General features: G+C 40.1%; 1 protein-coding gene across 3 annotated transcripts in view; it reads right to left on the bottom strand.

The window, feature by feature from the left end:
* Positions 1 to 15381, bottom strand: part of LOC138979898 (DNA mismatch repair protein Msh6-like) — a 62561-nt gene that overhangs the window by 44864 nt on the left and 2316 nt on the right. The window contains exons 2-17 of one of the 3 annotated variants that reach the window (XM_070352661.1): positions 15182 to 15365; positions 14486 to 14706; positions 13972 to 14045; positions 12892 to 13021; positions 12252 to 12367; positions 11073 to 11228; positions 9539 to 9621; positions 7954 to 8041; positions 7445 to 7504; positions 6931 to 7005; positions 6225 to 6360; positions 4444 to 4580; positions 2683 to 2748; positions 1968 to 2244; positions 1441 to 1510; positions 240 to 366 (exon numbers count right to left, since the gene is read on the bottom strand). In XM_070352661.1, coding sequence (XP_070208762.1) covers positions 240 to 366; positions 1441 to 1510; positions 1968 to 2244; positions 2683 to 2748; positions 4444 to 4580; positions 6225 to 6360; positions 6931 to 7005; positions 7445 to 7504; positions 7954 to 8041; positions 9539 to 9621; positions 11073 to 11228; positions 12252 to 12367; positions 12892 to 13021; positions 13972 to 14045; positions 14486 to 14706; positions 15182 to 15365 — 2000 coding nt within the window. The remainder of the gene's footprint in view (positions 1 to 239; positions 367 to 1440; positions 1511 to 1967; positions 2245 to 2682; positions 2749 to 4443; positions 4581 to 6224; positions 6361 to 6930; positions 7006 to 7444; positions 7505 to 7953; positions 8042 to 9538; positions 9622 to 11072; positions 11229 to 12251; positions 12368 to 12891; positions 13022 to 13971; positions 14046 to 14485; positions 14707 to 15181; positions 15366 to 15381) is intronic. The other 2 variants (XM_070352662.1, XM_070352664.1) reach the window with 2 other exon arrangements.

The following is a 15381-nucleotide window of genomic DNA, read 5'->3' as shown; positions in this document are numbered from 1 at the left end:
CAGGTGGCTGATTACCCCTAAACACCCACACACCTGGGTAGCGCGACTCTGTTGCCGCTAGCTTTCCACTGGGAGGAAGCGACCCGAATTTACCAGCGATGGGACAATAAGGAAATGAAATGACATTGTACACACACACACACACACACACACACACACACACAACAGCCATCAGAGCAAATACTGTAGGAAAAGCCTGTAGACTTTACAGCTACGAACATTAGAGAGGTTTTTGTTACCATGTTTCTCTGTCGAGTGTCGAACGTTGTAGTGTCTCGCTTCTCTGGAGCCCGATCTAGTGGCTGGTACTGTTCAAACTTCTTCATGGACAGAACTTCATGGTCCACCAGGCAGTACTGAAGGTACCTGAATTGTGACAAAACGCAGAAATATGCAGATGATATGCTGTTTAAAATAAATGAAACATTGTGTAACTTACACTTTATGCAAGGTACCTGAATTGTGACAAAAGGCAGAAATATGCAGATGATATGCTGTTTAAAATAAATGAAACATTGTGTAACTTAACACTTTATGCAAGGTAGCTGAATTGTGACAAAAGGCAGAAATATGCAGATGATATGCTGTTAAAAATAACTGAAACATCTTGTAACTCAACAGTTTATGTGATTTCTGCTGTTACTGTCGAGCAAAACTGAGTGCTATTCAACAATTCCTACTGCAATCCTATTATTGCTCAGCATTCAGCATTCCTTGTTGTTCTTGTTATTGTAAATTAATATGCATAAAAAATATCACTCTGTGTCATCAACTTGTTGACATTTTTATTTAAAAAAAATTTTTTTTTACTTGACTCACACTTACACACATCAGTTATGGTACTTGCAGTTTATTAAAAGACAAAAATGAAAATAACAGTTCAAAGGAACACAGTCAGCAACAGACAGAAAGACGGGCAGGCGCACACACACACACCAGGGATCGCGCTAGGATTTTTCAAATTGCGTACGGCTTACGCAATGTCGGCCAAAAAACGCGTAAAGCAGAACTGATTTTGCGTCACACTATAACACAGTTAAATCATGTCAAAAGCACGCATTTCACTCACCTATTTCTGGTGCTCACATTGGCTCTGGAATTCGCGGCAAGCCCTGTCTACAACGTCCGCACTTTGGCTCACGGCCGGCCCCTCCATAGCGATACGCATCAGAGTGTCAACTTGCGCGCGTGTGCTATAGTCTGATTCAGTATTGGGATGTGCTGCTGAGCATGCCGTTTTGAATAGAAGTTGTTTTGCGTACGCGTTATGCATAAGCGCCGGGAAAATGCATGGGCGGATTTTAAAACGCGTCAAATACGCAAAAAACATGCGTTAACGCGATCCCTGCACACACATGTACATGTACACACAAACACTCACAATCGCGAAGACTGCGCTGATAAACAAATTTCTAGCAAAATCCATGAAACTCCACTCACCACACAACGGCGCCCAGCGACCTCAATGCTAACTCACACCCCTCTGCTGCTGTTAGGCCAAGGGAGTCACCTAGACAAACAAGCATTATTTTCTTTTGCCACAACTTTGAAATCCTGGGTCGGTTCCAGTCTTGAAAAGGAATAAGCTTCAATAGAATTTTGTTAACTATGTTTACAATAACAATTAACAGCTAAGTCTGCTGTTTTATTGTGCAATTTGTATGTTTTCTGTCCGAGTCCTTTTTACTTTTCTTTTTATTTCAATTGACATGATGAGCTATGCATGGAAAAGCTATAGAAAAGCTATTTATTGTTATTTTGTTCTCAAAAGGTATGGCTGCGTCTAATCTAATGATAAATAAAAGAACACTTGTGAAGTTCCTGAGAAATATGTTCATGAAAAGAACAACTGAAGACTGCACACCATATGCACTCACACACTTGCACGTTCACGCATGCTCACAGACTCAAACACTTGCACGCACGTACGTTCACGCATGCTCACAGACACAGACACACACACTCACTATCTGACATCATGGCTTTGACAGCCTCAGGCCACTGAAGCTCCTCCCCTTCCTCTTTAAAGTAACTCTCCTCATGCAGTGTTTTCAGCGTCTTGCTGCTTTCCCAGAATTCCTTGCCAGGGCTGAGGGCTTCCTTTAAAACCGATGCGTATCCGTCAATCAGTTGCATCGTCTTCTGTGACATGCGACCTCTCTCGTAGAGAATCTGTGCCGGTGTGTGATGAGCAAAGACTGTACGTAAGCGAGAGCAGTGACGGTCATCAGCAAACTGGCCAACCTGGGAGAGAAAAATAGAATTCATCAACAGATGTGTAGTTTGGTTACAGTAAACTATGAAAGAAATTACTTGTGCGAAGAAATAGGAACAGATTTTTTCTGATACTTACAGTTATGATTGAATAGTGGAATATTTGTTAATTTACTCAAACACTGACTTACGCTCACATTCAATCAATCAATCAATATGATGATTGATTGATTGATTGATTGATTGATTGATTGATTGACATTCATACACACACACTCTGTAACATTCTTTTCCTTCCCCCTCCCTTTCTCTCTCACCCCACCCGACCTTCCCACGTTCACCAGACATTTGTCTCAATTTGTATATATTTCTGTTTTGACAGTATAAATCTCTTAAAATCAAAGAAAACAGAATCCAGGGTATTGAATACCCTCGCAGAGTGCAGCAATCAAAAGACCCAGGACTCACATGGAATGTTCCAATAGATGTATCCACAAAGCAAACTCCATACACCACCCCATCCTGTGTTTCCGTCTGAAAATAGATGAAAACAATGTTATAAATAACACCCAACACTTGAAACTGTGGAAGGCACATAGGGAAAGACAGGGAAAGATACAGTAGAAGGCTTTACAAAGGTAACCTACAATGAAACTCTTTAACATCATAACAAGCCCGCACACTTTCACAAGATCTCAAAACACTTTTGTAAGGATAAGGATAAGATTTTATTTAGTCCTGTGAGGTTACCTTCATGGAAATTCGAGTTGCTTTCTCCCTGGGGGAAGCGAGCTGCCGTGCATGAAAACCCTCAAAGAGTAAGATGAGCAAGAGGAGGGGTACTACACAAAGTGGAAAGGGGATTACTATCATTAGGAATGAGAGGAGGAGGGAGAGAGGTAGGAACAAAAGAAAGAAGGTAGAGGAAGAGTCAACACAGTCCACCTTCTTCTTCTGCTGCGTTCATGGGCAACTTCCACGTACACTCATATTTTTTTATTTTTTACGTGTATGACCGTTTTTACCACGCCATTTAGGCAGCCATACGCCGCTTTCGGGGGATGCATGCTTGGTATTTTGGCGTTTTTATAACCCACCAAACTCTGACATGGATTACAGGATATTTTTCGTGCGCACTTGGTCTTGTGCTTGCAAAGGTGGATAAGGCACTGGCAGGTCTGGTCTGCACAAACGTTGACCTGGGAGTTCGAAAAAATCTCCACCCTTAACCCAGCAGGCACGGCTGGGATTCGAACCGAGGACCTCTATTAGGCCACTGCGCCCGTCAACACAGTCCACCAACACCTTACCTTTTATTCCACAGTGACTGCACTAATCATTTTGCAAGCGAGCATTTTTGTGGCGGTTTTGGAAACGCGACTTATTTTTCTTTTGGGCTTTACGGGTGAAAATGGTTAGCTTGTTTTGTTTTATTTTGATGTACCGTACTTTCCGGGTCATAAGGCGTGACTTTTTTCCTCGAGTTTGACCCCTGCGTCTTGTATAACGAAGCGCCTAATCCGTGTATGAAATACGAAAAAAATCAAAGAGACCGCCTGAGTACCAGTCAAACAACTTGTGATAATGCATGTTTCAGCTACTAGGTACTACCCTGGCCAAGTTTCCTCTCAAGACATCAAAGAGACCGCCCCATAGGTTAAACTCGGTCACTGACCCCGGTGCAGGAAATGTTTCCTCTCTCAGATCTATGACAGGGGAACCACCTCTCATAGCAAAAACTGGGTCATTGACCCCTGGGAAGAAGGTCAGTGTCTAAACAAGGCAACCCAGCTATCACAATGGACCTGCCTTTGATCTCGCCGCACACACAGAGCACACATATTTCCACTCTGTATTCTTCCTTTGATGTGCAGCTTATTTTCATTCTTCGACCGTTTGTTACCGGTATACTTTTTTAATTTTGGTGCGCCCTATCGGCCCCCTGCGCCCAATGGGTGACTGGATTACAATTTTGTTTAAAAAGAAGGGGGTGCGCCTTATGCGCTGTAGCGCCTTGTAACCCGGAAAGTACGGTACATTTTTAAAAACCTGACAACTGTTATTTTTTAACAAGGGTGTTTTCTCTGGTGTCTCCATGTGTAAATATATTTCTTTTCTTGCACATGCCCTCTGTATAACACAAAATATGTTCAAGAAGCGCTGAATGCGGCTGCAAAACAAAGTAATTCCGGGCTAACTCAATCCCTGATTCCATCCATCATCACTCACCTCACAAAGAGCCAGGAGGTAGCTGGGTTTGGCGTCGCCAACATCTCCATCTGTCTGGCTGAACGTTCGAATCCCTTGTGTTGAGACCTGGCAGATCTCTCGCCTCACCACCTTGTCAAACTTGGTAGGCCTTGCCACTGAAACAATACAGGCACATTTTCAAAATAAATTTAATAATAATATAATGAGGATATTTATAAGCTAATATGGCGTAAATCCTGGTACAGTTCTTAGAGCCTCACAAAAACAACATAAATAAATTATTGTGTACACAATTCAAAATCAAATAATAAACATTGAAAAAAAATTAATACAATTTACAAAGTATTCAATGCACATTTATGAATTTTAAAATACAAAGCACACAAGTAAAAATAGTTATTGTACATAACTTTGTTTGCCTGAAAAATGTCCACCATTGGCGCTACTCTTGTTCAGCTAAAATGTTATGCCTTTTCTAAACACAGTAGAACCCCATTTTAAGATCCTCCAATATAAAATTTCTTCTCTTTTATGGTTTTAAGACATTGCTTTTTCAGCTTTTCTGTTCATAACGTAACAAGAAAAAAAACAAGTCCCAGATAGCCACATAGGTTGTAAAGACGATAACAAACAATAACCAACCAACCACTATGTTCATAACTTGGTCAATTTACCTCACTATTCAAGACTTGCTCCCTTTTAAGACAAAATTTTCTCAAAATGTTGAGGTCTTAAAGGATTGGTGTCACTGTATATGATTGGTGTCACAGTATATGATTGGTTTCACTGTATATGATTGGTGTCACTGTATATGATTGGTGTCACTGTATATGACTGGTGTCACTGTATATGATTGGTTTCACTGTATATGATTGGTGTCACTGTATATGATTGGTGTCACTGTATATGACTGGTGTCACTGTATATGATTGGTGGCACTGTATTGATTGGTGGCACTGTATATGATTGGTTGCACTGTATATGATTGGTGGCACTGTATATGATTGGTGGCACTGTATATGATTGGTGTCACTGTATATGATTGGTGTCACTGTATATGATTGGTTGCACTGTATATGATTGGTTGCACTGTATTGATTGGTGGCACTGTATATGATTGGTTGCACTGTATATGATTGGTGGCACTGTATATGATTGGTGGCACTGTATATGATTGGTGTCACTGTATATGATTGGTTGCACTGTATATGATTGGTGGCACTGTATATGATTGGTGGCACTGTATATGATTGGTGGCACTGTATATGATTGGTGGCACTGTATATGATTGGTTGCACTGTATATGATTGGTTGCACTGTATATGATTGGTTGCACTGTATATGATTGGTGGCACTGTATATGATTGGTGTCACTATATGATTGGTTGCACTGTATATGATTGGTGGCACTGTATATGATTGGTTGCACTGTATATGATTGGTTTCACTGTATATGATTGGTGTCACTGTATATGATTGGTGGCACTGTATATGATTGGTTGCACTGTATATGATTGGTTTCACTGTATATGATTGGTGTCACTGTATATGCACATATATGTGAAGCACAGCTAAGCTGCATCAAAGCTTGACTTTCGGCAGCGAATCTAGTGGTTCACAACAAACACTAACCTTTCGACAAGGCACACAGGGCAAGACTCACTTCGGTAAATCCACTTTTAACTCTGTACAGTGTTGTAAGCTACCACCACATATAGAACATTTTCAATTTCATCCGCTGATTTTGGCTTTTACTGAAAAATTCCACCCTTGAACAAAGCATAATGTTCTCAACTCACTTTCTCGACATCTGTCAGCCATCATATCTGGCGTCTCCGTCTGTTCGATCCTGGCTACCTTGTATCCTTTCTGCATCAGGGCGTCGGCATAGCGACTGTACGCGATCTCCGGGAAACCTGAGTGAGCATGCTCTCCCTGGTGGTTGGCAATGAAACAGAAATGTTCATTTTAGCAACATTTCAAAATCGAAAATTTCTCATTTAATTAATATACTTACTCAACTCACATCTATCTCCGGGAAACCTGAGTGAGCATGGCATGCTCTCCCTGGTGGTTGGCAATGAAACAGAAATGTTCACTTTAGCAACATTTCAAAATTACAGTTCAAAGCTACAAGCATAAACTTATCAAATGACAGATTCTGTACAAAATATTAGAAATGAAAAACATTTACTTTTTCTCTTAAAATATCTTGCAATGACATTTGATATTTCTGATAAGGTACAGCTTTACAGCTGTTCAATACATGTAGCAATGCATGGCATTGAAATCAATCCTTAGTTCCTTCACATTCTTCCTGAACAGTTCAAACAGAATAACAGATGCTGAGATAGAAACACACACAGATCCTCTTTACATTCAAACACACAGAACCTCATTCTTGTCAAACACCATTCTTTTCAAACAGACCAACAATTTTACAAATGGACGAAGCACACAGCCACATACACACAGCCACATACACACAAATAAAGAGAGCAGTACCTTCATGTAGATGAGTCCTAGTTCCTCCACACCGGTGGTAGAATCCATGTGGAACAATTCATAAAACTTCCCCATCTGGAACACAAGATAAACATTTGATGCCTAATAGTTATACAGAAATAAGACAAAAACCAAACACACACAAACGCTCTCTATCATTCTCTTCCTCTCTCTCTCTCTCTTAAACAAGTACAAGAAGACAGTAGTTTACATTTGCTCCCTGAAACAATCACAGAACATTTGGTTTCAAGGCAACCTTCAAAAAATACCTTGTTTGCAATGCTATGCTGGACACAAAAAAAGAAAAGGTTAGTTCATGGAATGTTCAATTATAGACAAAACAAAACATTCACAGATCATAACCACTGATAATTAAATGTTCCATGGACTAACTTTACTTAGTTTGTTATTCTTGATTTTTTTTTCTGTTTCAGATTTCTAACTGTTATTGTTCTAGACTTCCTGGAAGTAACCTGTGGTTGAATACTTTCTGAAATGAGAACAATGTTCATACCTTGAAGAAGAGGACTGTGTCAAAGTGTTTCCTCTTCAGCTCCCACCACTGGCGCATACCCTGCAACACACAAACACACAAACACACGTTTATACCTCTGTTGGTCAACACCTTTGATTGAATGAGGATTTCAGTCAACATTTAGACTTCAGAAATCTGCCAAAGAACCAGACAAGCATAATACTCATTGGAGAAATACATTGTTGCAGGAGCAACTGCAAGGATGTAAGATATCCGAGGAAATGAACATGTGCAACATTTCATGACACTAGCTGGTAAAACTGAAACTAGTAAAAGGCAAGGATATCTGATGAAATGTCAGGCAGGCTGATCTGTATGCCAGAATCAATCAATAATGCAACTTACCACAGTTGTCCAAAACACTATCAAAACAGAACTGTAGGTTATTTGAATGTTTAATTATTGACAAAAAGAAACGTTACATTTACAGTGTGTCGACCCAGTGGTCTTTTGAGTAGCCAGACACTGTAGTTAAACCGTAAACTCACCGGCGTTTGCTTGTCCAGGAAACTCTGTGTCACGTACAGGGTGCGTGGATCATAATCTGGATCTGTTGGCGTATTCTTGTTGGCATCCCTTTGAAAATAATATCATTTTTCGCATATTAAATCTAACACAAAATGCAACATAAAAGACAAATCAACACATTTTTCGCTTGATTAATACAAGAAAGTTCAAGCTTATGTTTCTCATAGTCTGTGGAACTGGATGCTTCACTCAAGAAAGCGTGAATCATCTGTCAGAAAAACAACGTAACAGAGAAGAATTACAGTCGTCAATAGAGAATAAGTCATTCTAATTTTTATTCCAACCAATCACATCAAAGAGTGTAGGTACTTTCAGCAGACAAGAAAAAGTATTAAATTTTGTCGTTTGGCACACTAGATCTTTCTTTCTTTTTTTGGTGTTTAACGTCGTTTTCAACCATGAAGGTTATATCGCGACGGGGAAAGGGGGGAGATGGGATAGAGCCACTTGTCAATTGTTTCTTGTTCACAAAAGCACTAATCAAAAATTTGCTCCAGGGGCTTGCAACATAGTACAATATATTACCTTACTGGGAGAATGCAAGTTTCCAGTACAAAGGACTTAACATTTCTTACATACTGCTTGACTAAAATCTTTACAAACATTGACTATATTCTATACAAGAAACACTTAACAAGGGTAAAAGGAGAAACAGAATCCGTTAGTCGCCTCTTACGACATGCTGGGGAGCATCGGGTAAATTCTTCCCCCTAACCCGCGGGGGGTGGCACACTAGATGATTCATCTTCGTTTGAAAGGGGAGGGTGTCGGTGGGGTGGGGGGGGGGGGGGGTGGTGGTTCGAGTGGGGTGGAAGTTGTGGTGGGGGAAGGGAGAAAGGCTGTGACCTCTGTGAAGGCGGTCCTTAATTTATTTATTTAATTTATTTATTTAATTTATTTATTTTACGAGGATTTATATCGCGCACGTATCTCACCACACAAGGCAACTCAAGGTGCATGTTACCTATTAATGCTTGATAATTGAGCCCGAAGTCGGCATCGCGAAGACTTCAGAAAGTCTTTTTACCGAAAACTCAATGCTAAAGCTTTAGGCAGCAAAGTTACTTAGCGTAGTCAACTGTGCCCTGTTAAAGACAGGCTTCAAGAAATGTCTATTATCACTCAGACACTTCACCTTATATTCTCTGGCTTCAAGAAATGTTTAGGCCAAAAAGAAAAATATGTCTGTTTCCGGTAACCCGACCGACCCTATTTTTAAGCGCCGACCCTAAAGGTTTTTTTGTGCTTTTCGTACAACAACAAAAAAACAACAAAAATGAAGTCAAGTATACTTTATTTAGTTTCAATATATCTAGGTCAAAAACATGTGCTAAATAATTTTAAGTAAACTAAGGAAGCGTTTAAACTTTTTTTTTAAAAACACGTAAAAAGACGTTAACAAAACGTAAGAAAAAGTTTTAAAACATTTTATTTTTTAAATAAATAAATAAAAAACACCGACTGACCGACCCTATTTTTTTCGGCGATGTTACCGGAAACAGACATATTTTTCTTTTTGGCTTTACTATCGCTCAGAAACTGTACCTTATATTCTCCGGCTTCAAGAAGTCCAGCCTGTTGTGGACGAAGTTTGAAGACTCGGACTGACCTCCTTCACCAGATGGTGCCTGCACAAACACATCACATGCAAACTCTCACATTTTGTTTTAATTGCCAATTAGTCAGTCAGGCCCGGCTTCGCCCGGGTGTTTCTGCTCTCCCCTCTCTCAGAAACCTCTCTTATTCCAATGTGGATAAGAAAAATGACAGTGTGAGCTCATACATTTGGATGTATAGGCAAGGCAAGTTTCTATTTGGTTCAACGTGTTCTTCGTGATTTGTTTACCCCTTCTCACACCCACTGTAGTTACCGTCTGATCAAAGCACGCATACCTCATGAGTGAGCGCGTCATACCTTTTTGAACAGGGGAGAGAAATCTGTAAATTCTCAGGATCTTTCACTGAGGCGATCGTTTCGTAAACATTATTCGCGATGATCTGGAAGGCAGGGAGGGGGAGCAGGGGGCAGGGTTAGTGTGTGTGTGTGTGTGTGGGGGGGGGGGGGGCGGCGGCGGGATGATAGCGGGCGGAGGGTAACCCTTGAGAATGACACGGTATACTGGTTTGATGAGTTACCTCCCTTCCGTGGGTGACAAAGCATGACTTACCTCCCTTGCACTATATAGACTGTATTGATAGATGGGGAGGGTAATTATCCGAGGAAGGAAACAATGTCTGGAGAAACTAAAACCCAGGTGCACATTTGTGGGTCCAGGGCAGTGTGCATGCAAAATATCTTGTGCTTATCTTTTGCCATCTCTGAGGTATGGCGACCACAGACAGACAGACACACACACACACACACAGACAGACAGACACTCTCTTTTATTTATATGTATATAGATTAGTCAGTGCAGCAAAGTGCAGTTACCTGTGATTACTTTCTCTATCTCTTGAGCATGACAAAGCTCTTTTTTAAGATGAAACTTTTGAGTAACTTCTGAAAGCAGCGTTCTACTGAATTGCCATGCTTTTTGATTAAGTGTATGTTTTTTTCTTTTATTTCTTTCATTTTTTTAATGTGCAAATGGTTCGCGTGTTTCCCCCATCATTTTGATGTAGTCCACATGTTTTCCCCATCATTTTGATGTAGTCCACATGTTTTCCCCATCATTTTGATGTAGTACACATGTTTTCCCCATCATTTTGATGTAGTCCGCGTGTTTTCCCCATCATTTTGATGTAGTCCGCGTGTTTTCCCCATCATTTTGATGTAGTCCACATGTTTTCCCCATCATTTTGATGTAGTCCGCGTGTTTTCCCCATCATTTTGATGTAGTCCGCGTGTTTTCCCCATAATTTTGATGTAGTTCATTTCATCGTTGGAAACCTGACATCTGTGGTTTATCAAGAAGGGTGTTTTCTCTGGTGTCTCAATGTGTAAAGTTGGTTCCTTGCACATGCTCGCAGAACTGTACAAAAACAACAACGTGCAAGTAGCACTCAACATGGCTGTGAACATGCACCTACACTCTAAATTTCATCCTTCTGGGTGTGTGTGTGTGAGTGGACTACTCACAGGTTCAGGAGCAGAGAAGAGCGACAGCTTGGACTTGGTGGCTGAGCTGACCACGGGGGTGAACACCTTCTTGTTGCTTGACAACGGCGTGAACACCTTCTTGTTGCTGGACAATGGTGTGGCTTTCTTGGTGTCCGCACTCGCCTTCTTCTTCTGCTTAGAACACACATGTCCAAGTTTTTGCCATGTAGCATTACAGCCAAAGTGACCAGAACAAGAATTTATTTCGCCATATAGGATTACAGTCAAAGTGACGAGAATAAGAATATATTTCGCCATATAGGATTACAGCCAAAGTGACGAGAATAAGAATATATTTCGCCATATAGGATTACAGCCAAAGTGACGAGAATAAGAATATATTTCGCCATATAGGATTACAGTCAAAGTGACAAGAATAAGAATATATTTCGCCATATAGCATTACAGTCAAAGTGACGAGAACAAGAATGTATTCCGCCATATAGCATTACAGTCAAAGTGACGAGAACAAGAATTTATTTCGCCATATAGCATTACAGTCAAAGTGACCAAAAACAAGAATTTATTTCGCCATATAGCATTACAACCAAAATAAAGAAGAACAAGAAAATATTTTGCCATATAGCATTACAGTCAAAGTGACCAGAACAAGAATATATTTCGCCATTTAGGATTACAGTCAAAGTGACCAAAAACAAGAATCTATTTCGCCATATAGCATTGCAACCAAAATAAAGAAGAACAAGAAAATATTTTGCCATATAGCAATACAGTCAAAGTGACCAGAACAAGAATATATTTCGCCATATAGGATTACAGCCAAAGTGACGAGAACAAGAATGTATTCCGCCACATAGCATTACGGTCAAAATGACCAAAAACAAGAATGTATTCCGCCATATGGTATTACAGTCAAAATGACCAAAAACAAGAATCTATTTCGCCATATAGCATAACAGTCAAAGTGACCAAAAACAAGAATGTATTCCGCCATATGGCATTACAGTCAAAGCGACCAAAAACAAGAATCTATTTCGCCATATAGCATGACAGCCAAAATAAAGAAGAACAAGAAAATATTTAGCCATGTAGACCTTATTTTCTCAGATTTGTTTAGGTCTTAAAAGGGGGATTCCACTGAACCAATGAAGGCTAAAACAGAAGATTCCCATGCCTGTCTTTTAAAGCAATACATACCTTGACTGGGGAGTCTGGTTCCGACCCTGATTCTGGTCCAGAGACCTCATCTTCATCAACACCGCTGCTGGCGCTGTCCTCGTCATCCTCTGACCCACTTGGCTTGAATTCATCGCCTGTTCAAATATCACCATCTTTTGTACTTATGTCAATCATATATGTATGAATCAAACATTTGTCTCGACAATCCTCCAAACAACGAGCAATTTCAACTCCACACAAAAAGGAAAACAAATTTGAAAAAGTAGAGAGGATCCTGCTTCTACCTATAAGCTTGCAGGATTTTTGTTCATGCCAATATTTTACACACCAGTGAACATTTTTTTCTCAATAACCAACAATACAAAAGTGGTATTCTGCCAATACAAAACACTTCATCAGTTCATGTCAAATCAACTACTCTAAAGGTTTTTGACTCCAAGTGTAAGACACATTTTGGCAGGGCATACACTGCGCAAAGTGATCGTTACTCCATCGGCGGATGAGTAACTTTTGAGTGATTTTGGTAGGTTGACGCAAACCAAGAATTGTGTTAGGAGAAATATGGCTATTTGTAATGCGCATAGCTCCTGGAAAATGCAATACATATGCAACATTTTTTAATGAGCACAACCCCTGTCGAAGAATTGTAAGATCATACCTGATTCTTCCTCTGCACTGTCTGGAGACATGATTCTGCGTCTCTTGGGCTTCCCTGCAGCCTGTCTCGTCTTCCGCGTGCGTTTCTTGGAGGGTGTCTCGCTTTTAGCAGGGGTGGCCGTCTCTGTGGTCTGCATAACATTTTTAAACAAGGTTGGATTGATTAATTCTTGATTTATCGAACCTGTGTAGGTCTTGAAAAACAGAGGTAAGGAAAACATTTTCCGAGAATGAGCCTTCTTTGAAAGAAATCCGAAACGGTTGCTTGAGAAAATATTGTTGAAGAAAATCCGAAATGGTTGATTAAGAAAATAGTGCTGAAAAAACAAAAACAAAAAAATGAACTTGTGTCCAGACAATAGACGAATTCCGTTAATAACTCTGTGGGGTTTGTATGTAAATAAGTACGAAGAACTCTTTGTCTGAGTTTGTAGTTTTACTCAAAACAATGACCACAAGATCTGAAACGACAGAGAAAGGAAAGTTACTAAAAGGATGAAAGTAACCCTTGAACTAGATGAAGTGAAGATAAACTGAAGTGACTTAAAAGGGAAATCTCCCCAAATACATACATATTACTCTAGTATGGGTTGTGAAAGATTGAATATTCTTGCTTGATATGAAACAAACAATCCACAGGCCGCTAGCGAGGGGTGTGTCTGAAACACATGGACAAGAAGCACCTGTGGATTGTTTGTCTCACTAAAAGCAAGGGTATTCACTCTTTCACAACCCATATAAACCTGACAAGAGTTATTTCTAAACATTGCCTATTTTCTTATTCTTCGAACCTGGGAAGGTCATGAAGATAACAGAGCTAGGAATAATCTTTTCCGGGAATGAGTCTTCTTTGAAGGAAATCCAAAACAGTTGCCTGAGAAATAGTGTTGACAAAAAAAAAAGAATAAAAAACTGTGGCTTGTGTCAAGACAATTTTAGTTTATGGACATTCTACGAAATCTACCATCGCACACAGACACACTAGTAAAGCCAACAAAAACTTCTGAGATGCAGACTTTTGAGCATGCAAAAACCACAAAGGTAACTTTTTCCCTCTTATTTTGTTACGTGCAAATTGTACCTTTTCTTCTGCAGCTTTGTTTTCTTTGATGCTGTCGTCATTATCGTCGGACATCTCTGCATCAAAAATGTCCGCTATGGAAGCAAAAAATAATCACATTTTAACCTGTGTAATAAAACATTCCACAAAACTGGTGCCAACAAAAAAACAAAACAAAGTAATACTAATAGACTCGAAAGACACCAAAACTGACTGAATGAATTTCACTCTACACATTGTTTGTAAAACAAAGCATGCCTCTAACATGAATCTAACTTAACTTTTATAGGCAGTATTGCATCCAGTGTTTTCTTTCAAAATTCTTCACACTTTACAATCTCACTGCGATCATTTACCCCTAAATGCTCCTCTTTTCACATACCAATCCCCATCACTAGTTGCATTACAATTCCAAATTCTGAACAAAAAATTATCTATTTAGTGTATCAATGTACACACACACACACACACAATCTCCATATAATTTATAAACAAACAGCAAATCATTCAAAAAGTCATAGAAAATCAAACGTACGATCCAAGTCCATCATTTCATCCACGTGTTCGTCCTCCTCATCTTCCTCCTCGCTGTCTGACGGCTGGAGGAAAGCCACAAGTTTCAGACGTTCCTCGACCGGCAGTTTCACCGCTTTATCGGCCTCTTCTGCACCCTTGCGAATCTGTGTGTTGAGCGTGTAGAACTGTCCCCCTCTCTGGAACTCAGCGCCGTCCGACCCTTTGAACGGCTTGACATTACTGCAAGTGAAAGAGGGGATATATTCAGGCAGTCGAACTTGTACTTTTCAAGAAAAAATATTGCTTTTTCACAATGAGGCAAATCTTACTTCACATTAAGAACTAGAACACTTCTGTCCCTGAACAAAGCTACAGTCTATAATATTAATCTTTACTGCAGCATGTCCTTGAAAATGAACAATAATGAAAAATAAATGACATTGATAAACAAACCTGCACTGCAGCAGCGGTGATTCTAAGGTTATCGCACATCACCACAAATTAATGTCAAACACCCTTCAAACCCCTAAGATTAAACTCGCCTCTGAAGATATTTCAAATGGAAAGAAAAAAACAGTATGAATATGTGAAGTGACACAAAGCAAAACGAAGCTCCCATTCCCCCTCTTCTACCCTCACTTTTTAGTTTCAGCAAATTCAATCCATTTATTTTACTTACCGTCGAACGCTGAAAAAGAACAAGAAATAATTTTACCTGGCTTTGATCCAGGCACGGGAGGGTGGCGTGTCAAAGAACTGGACGTGGACCTCTGGCTTCTTGCCTCCCTTGAAGTGAGACTTGGTGGTGGGGTGGTCACACACCAGGCTCGGCCACCACGGGTACCCTGCAAGCTTGGCCCACACAAGGTCGCCAGGAGTGAAGTCTGCGGCAACTGCAACTGCAAGCAACAAGTA

The sequence above is a fragment of the Littorina saxatilis genome, linkage group LG11 (assembly GCF_037325665.1).
Source record: "Littorina saxatilis isolate snail1 linkage group LG11, US_GU_Lsax_2.0, whole genome shotgun sequence".
Taxonomy (NCBI): Eukaryota; Metazoa; Mollusca; class Gastropoda; order Littorinimorpha; family Littorinidae; genus Littorina; species Littorina saxatilis.
This window is presented reverse-complemented; position numbering and strand designations above follow the sequence as displayed.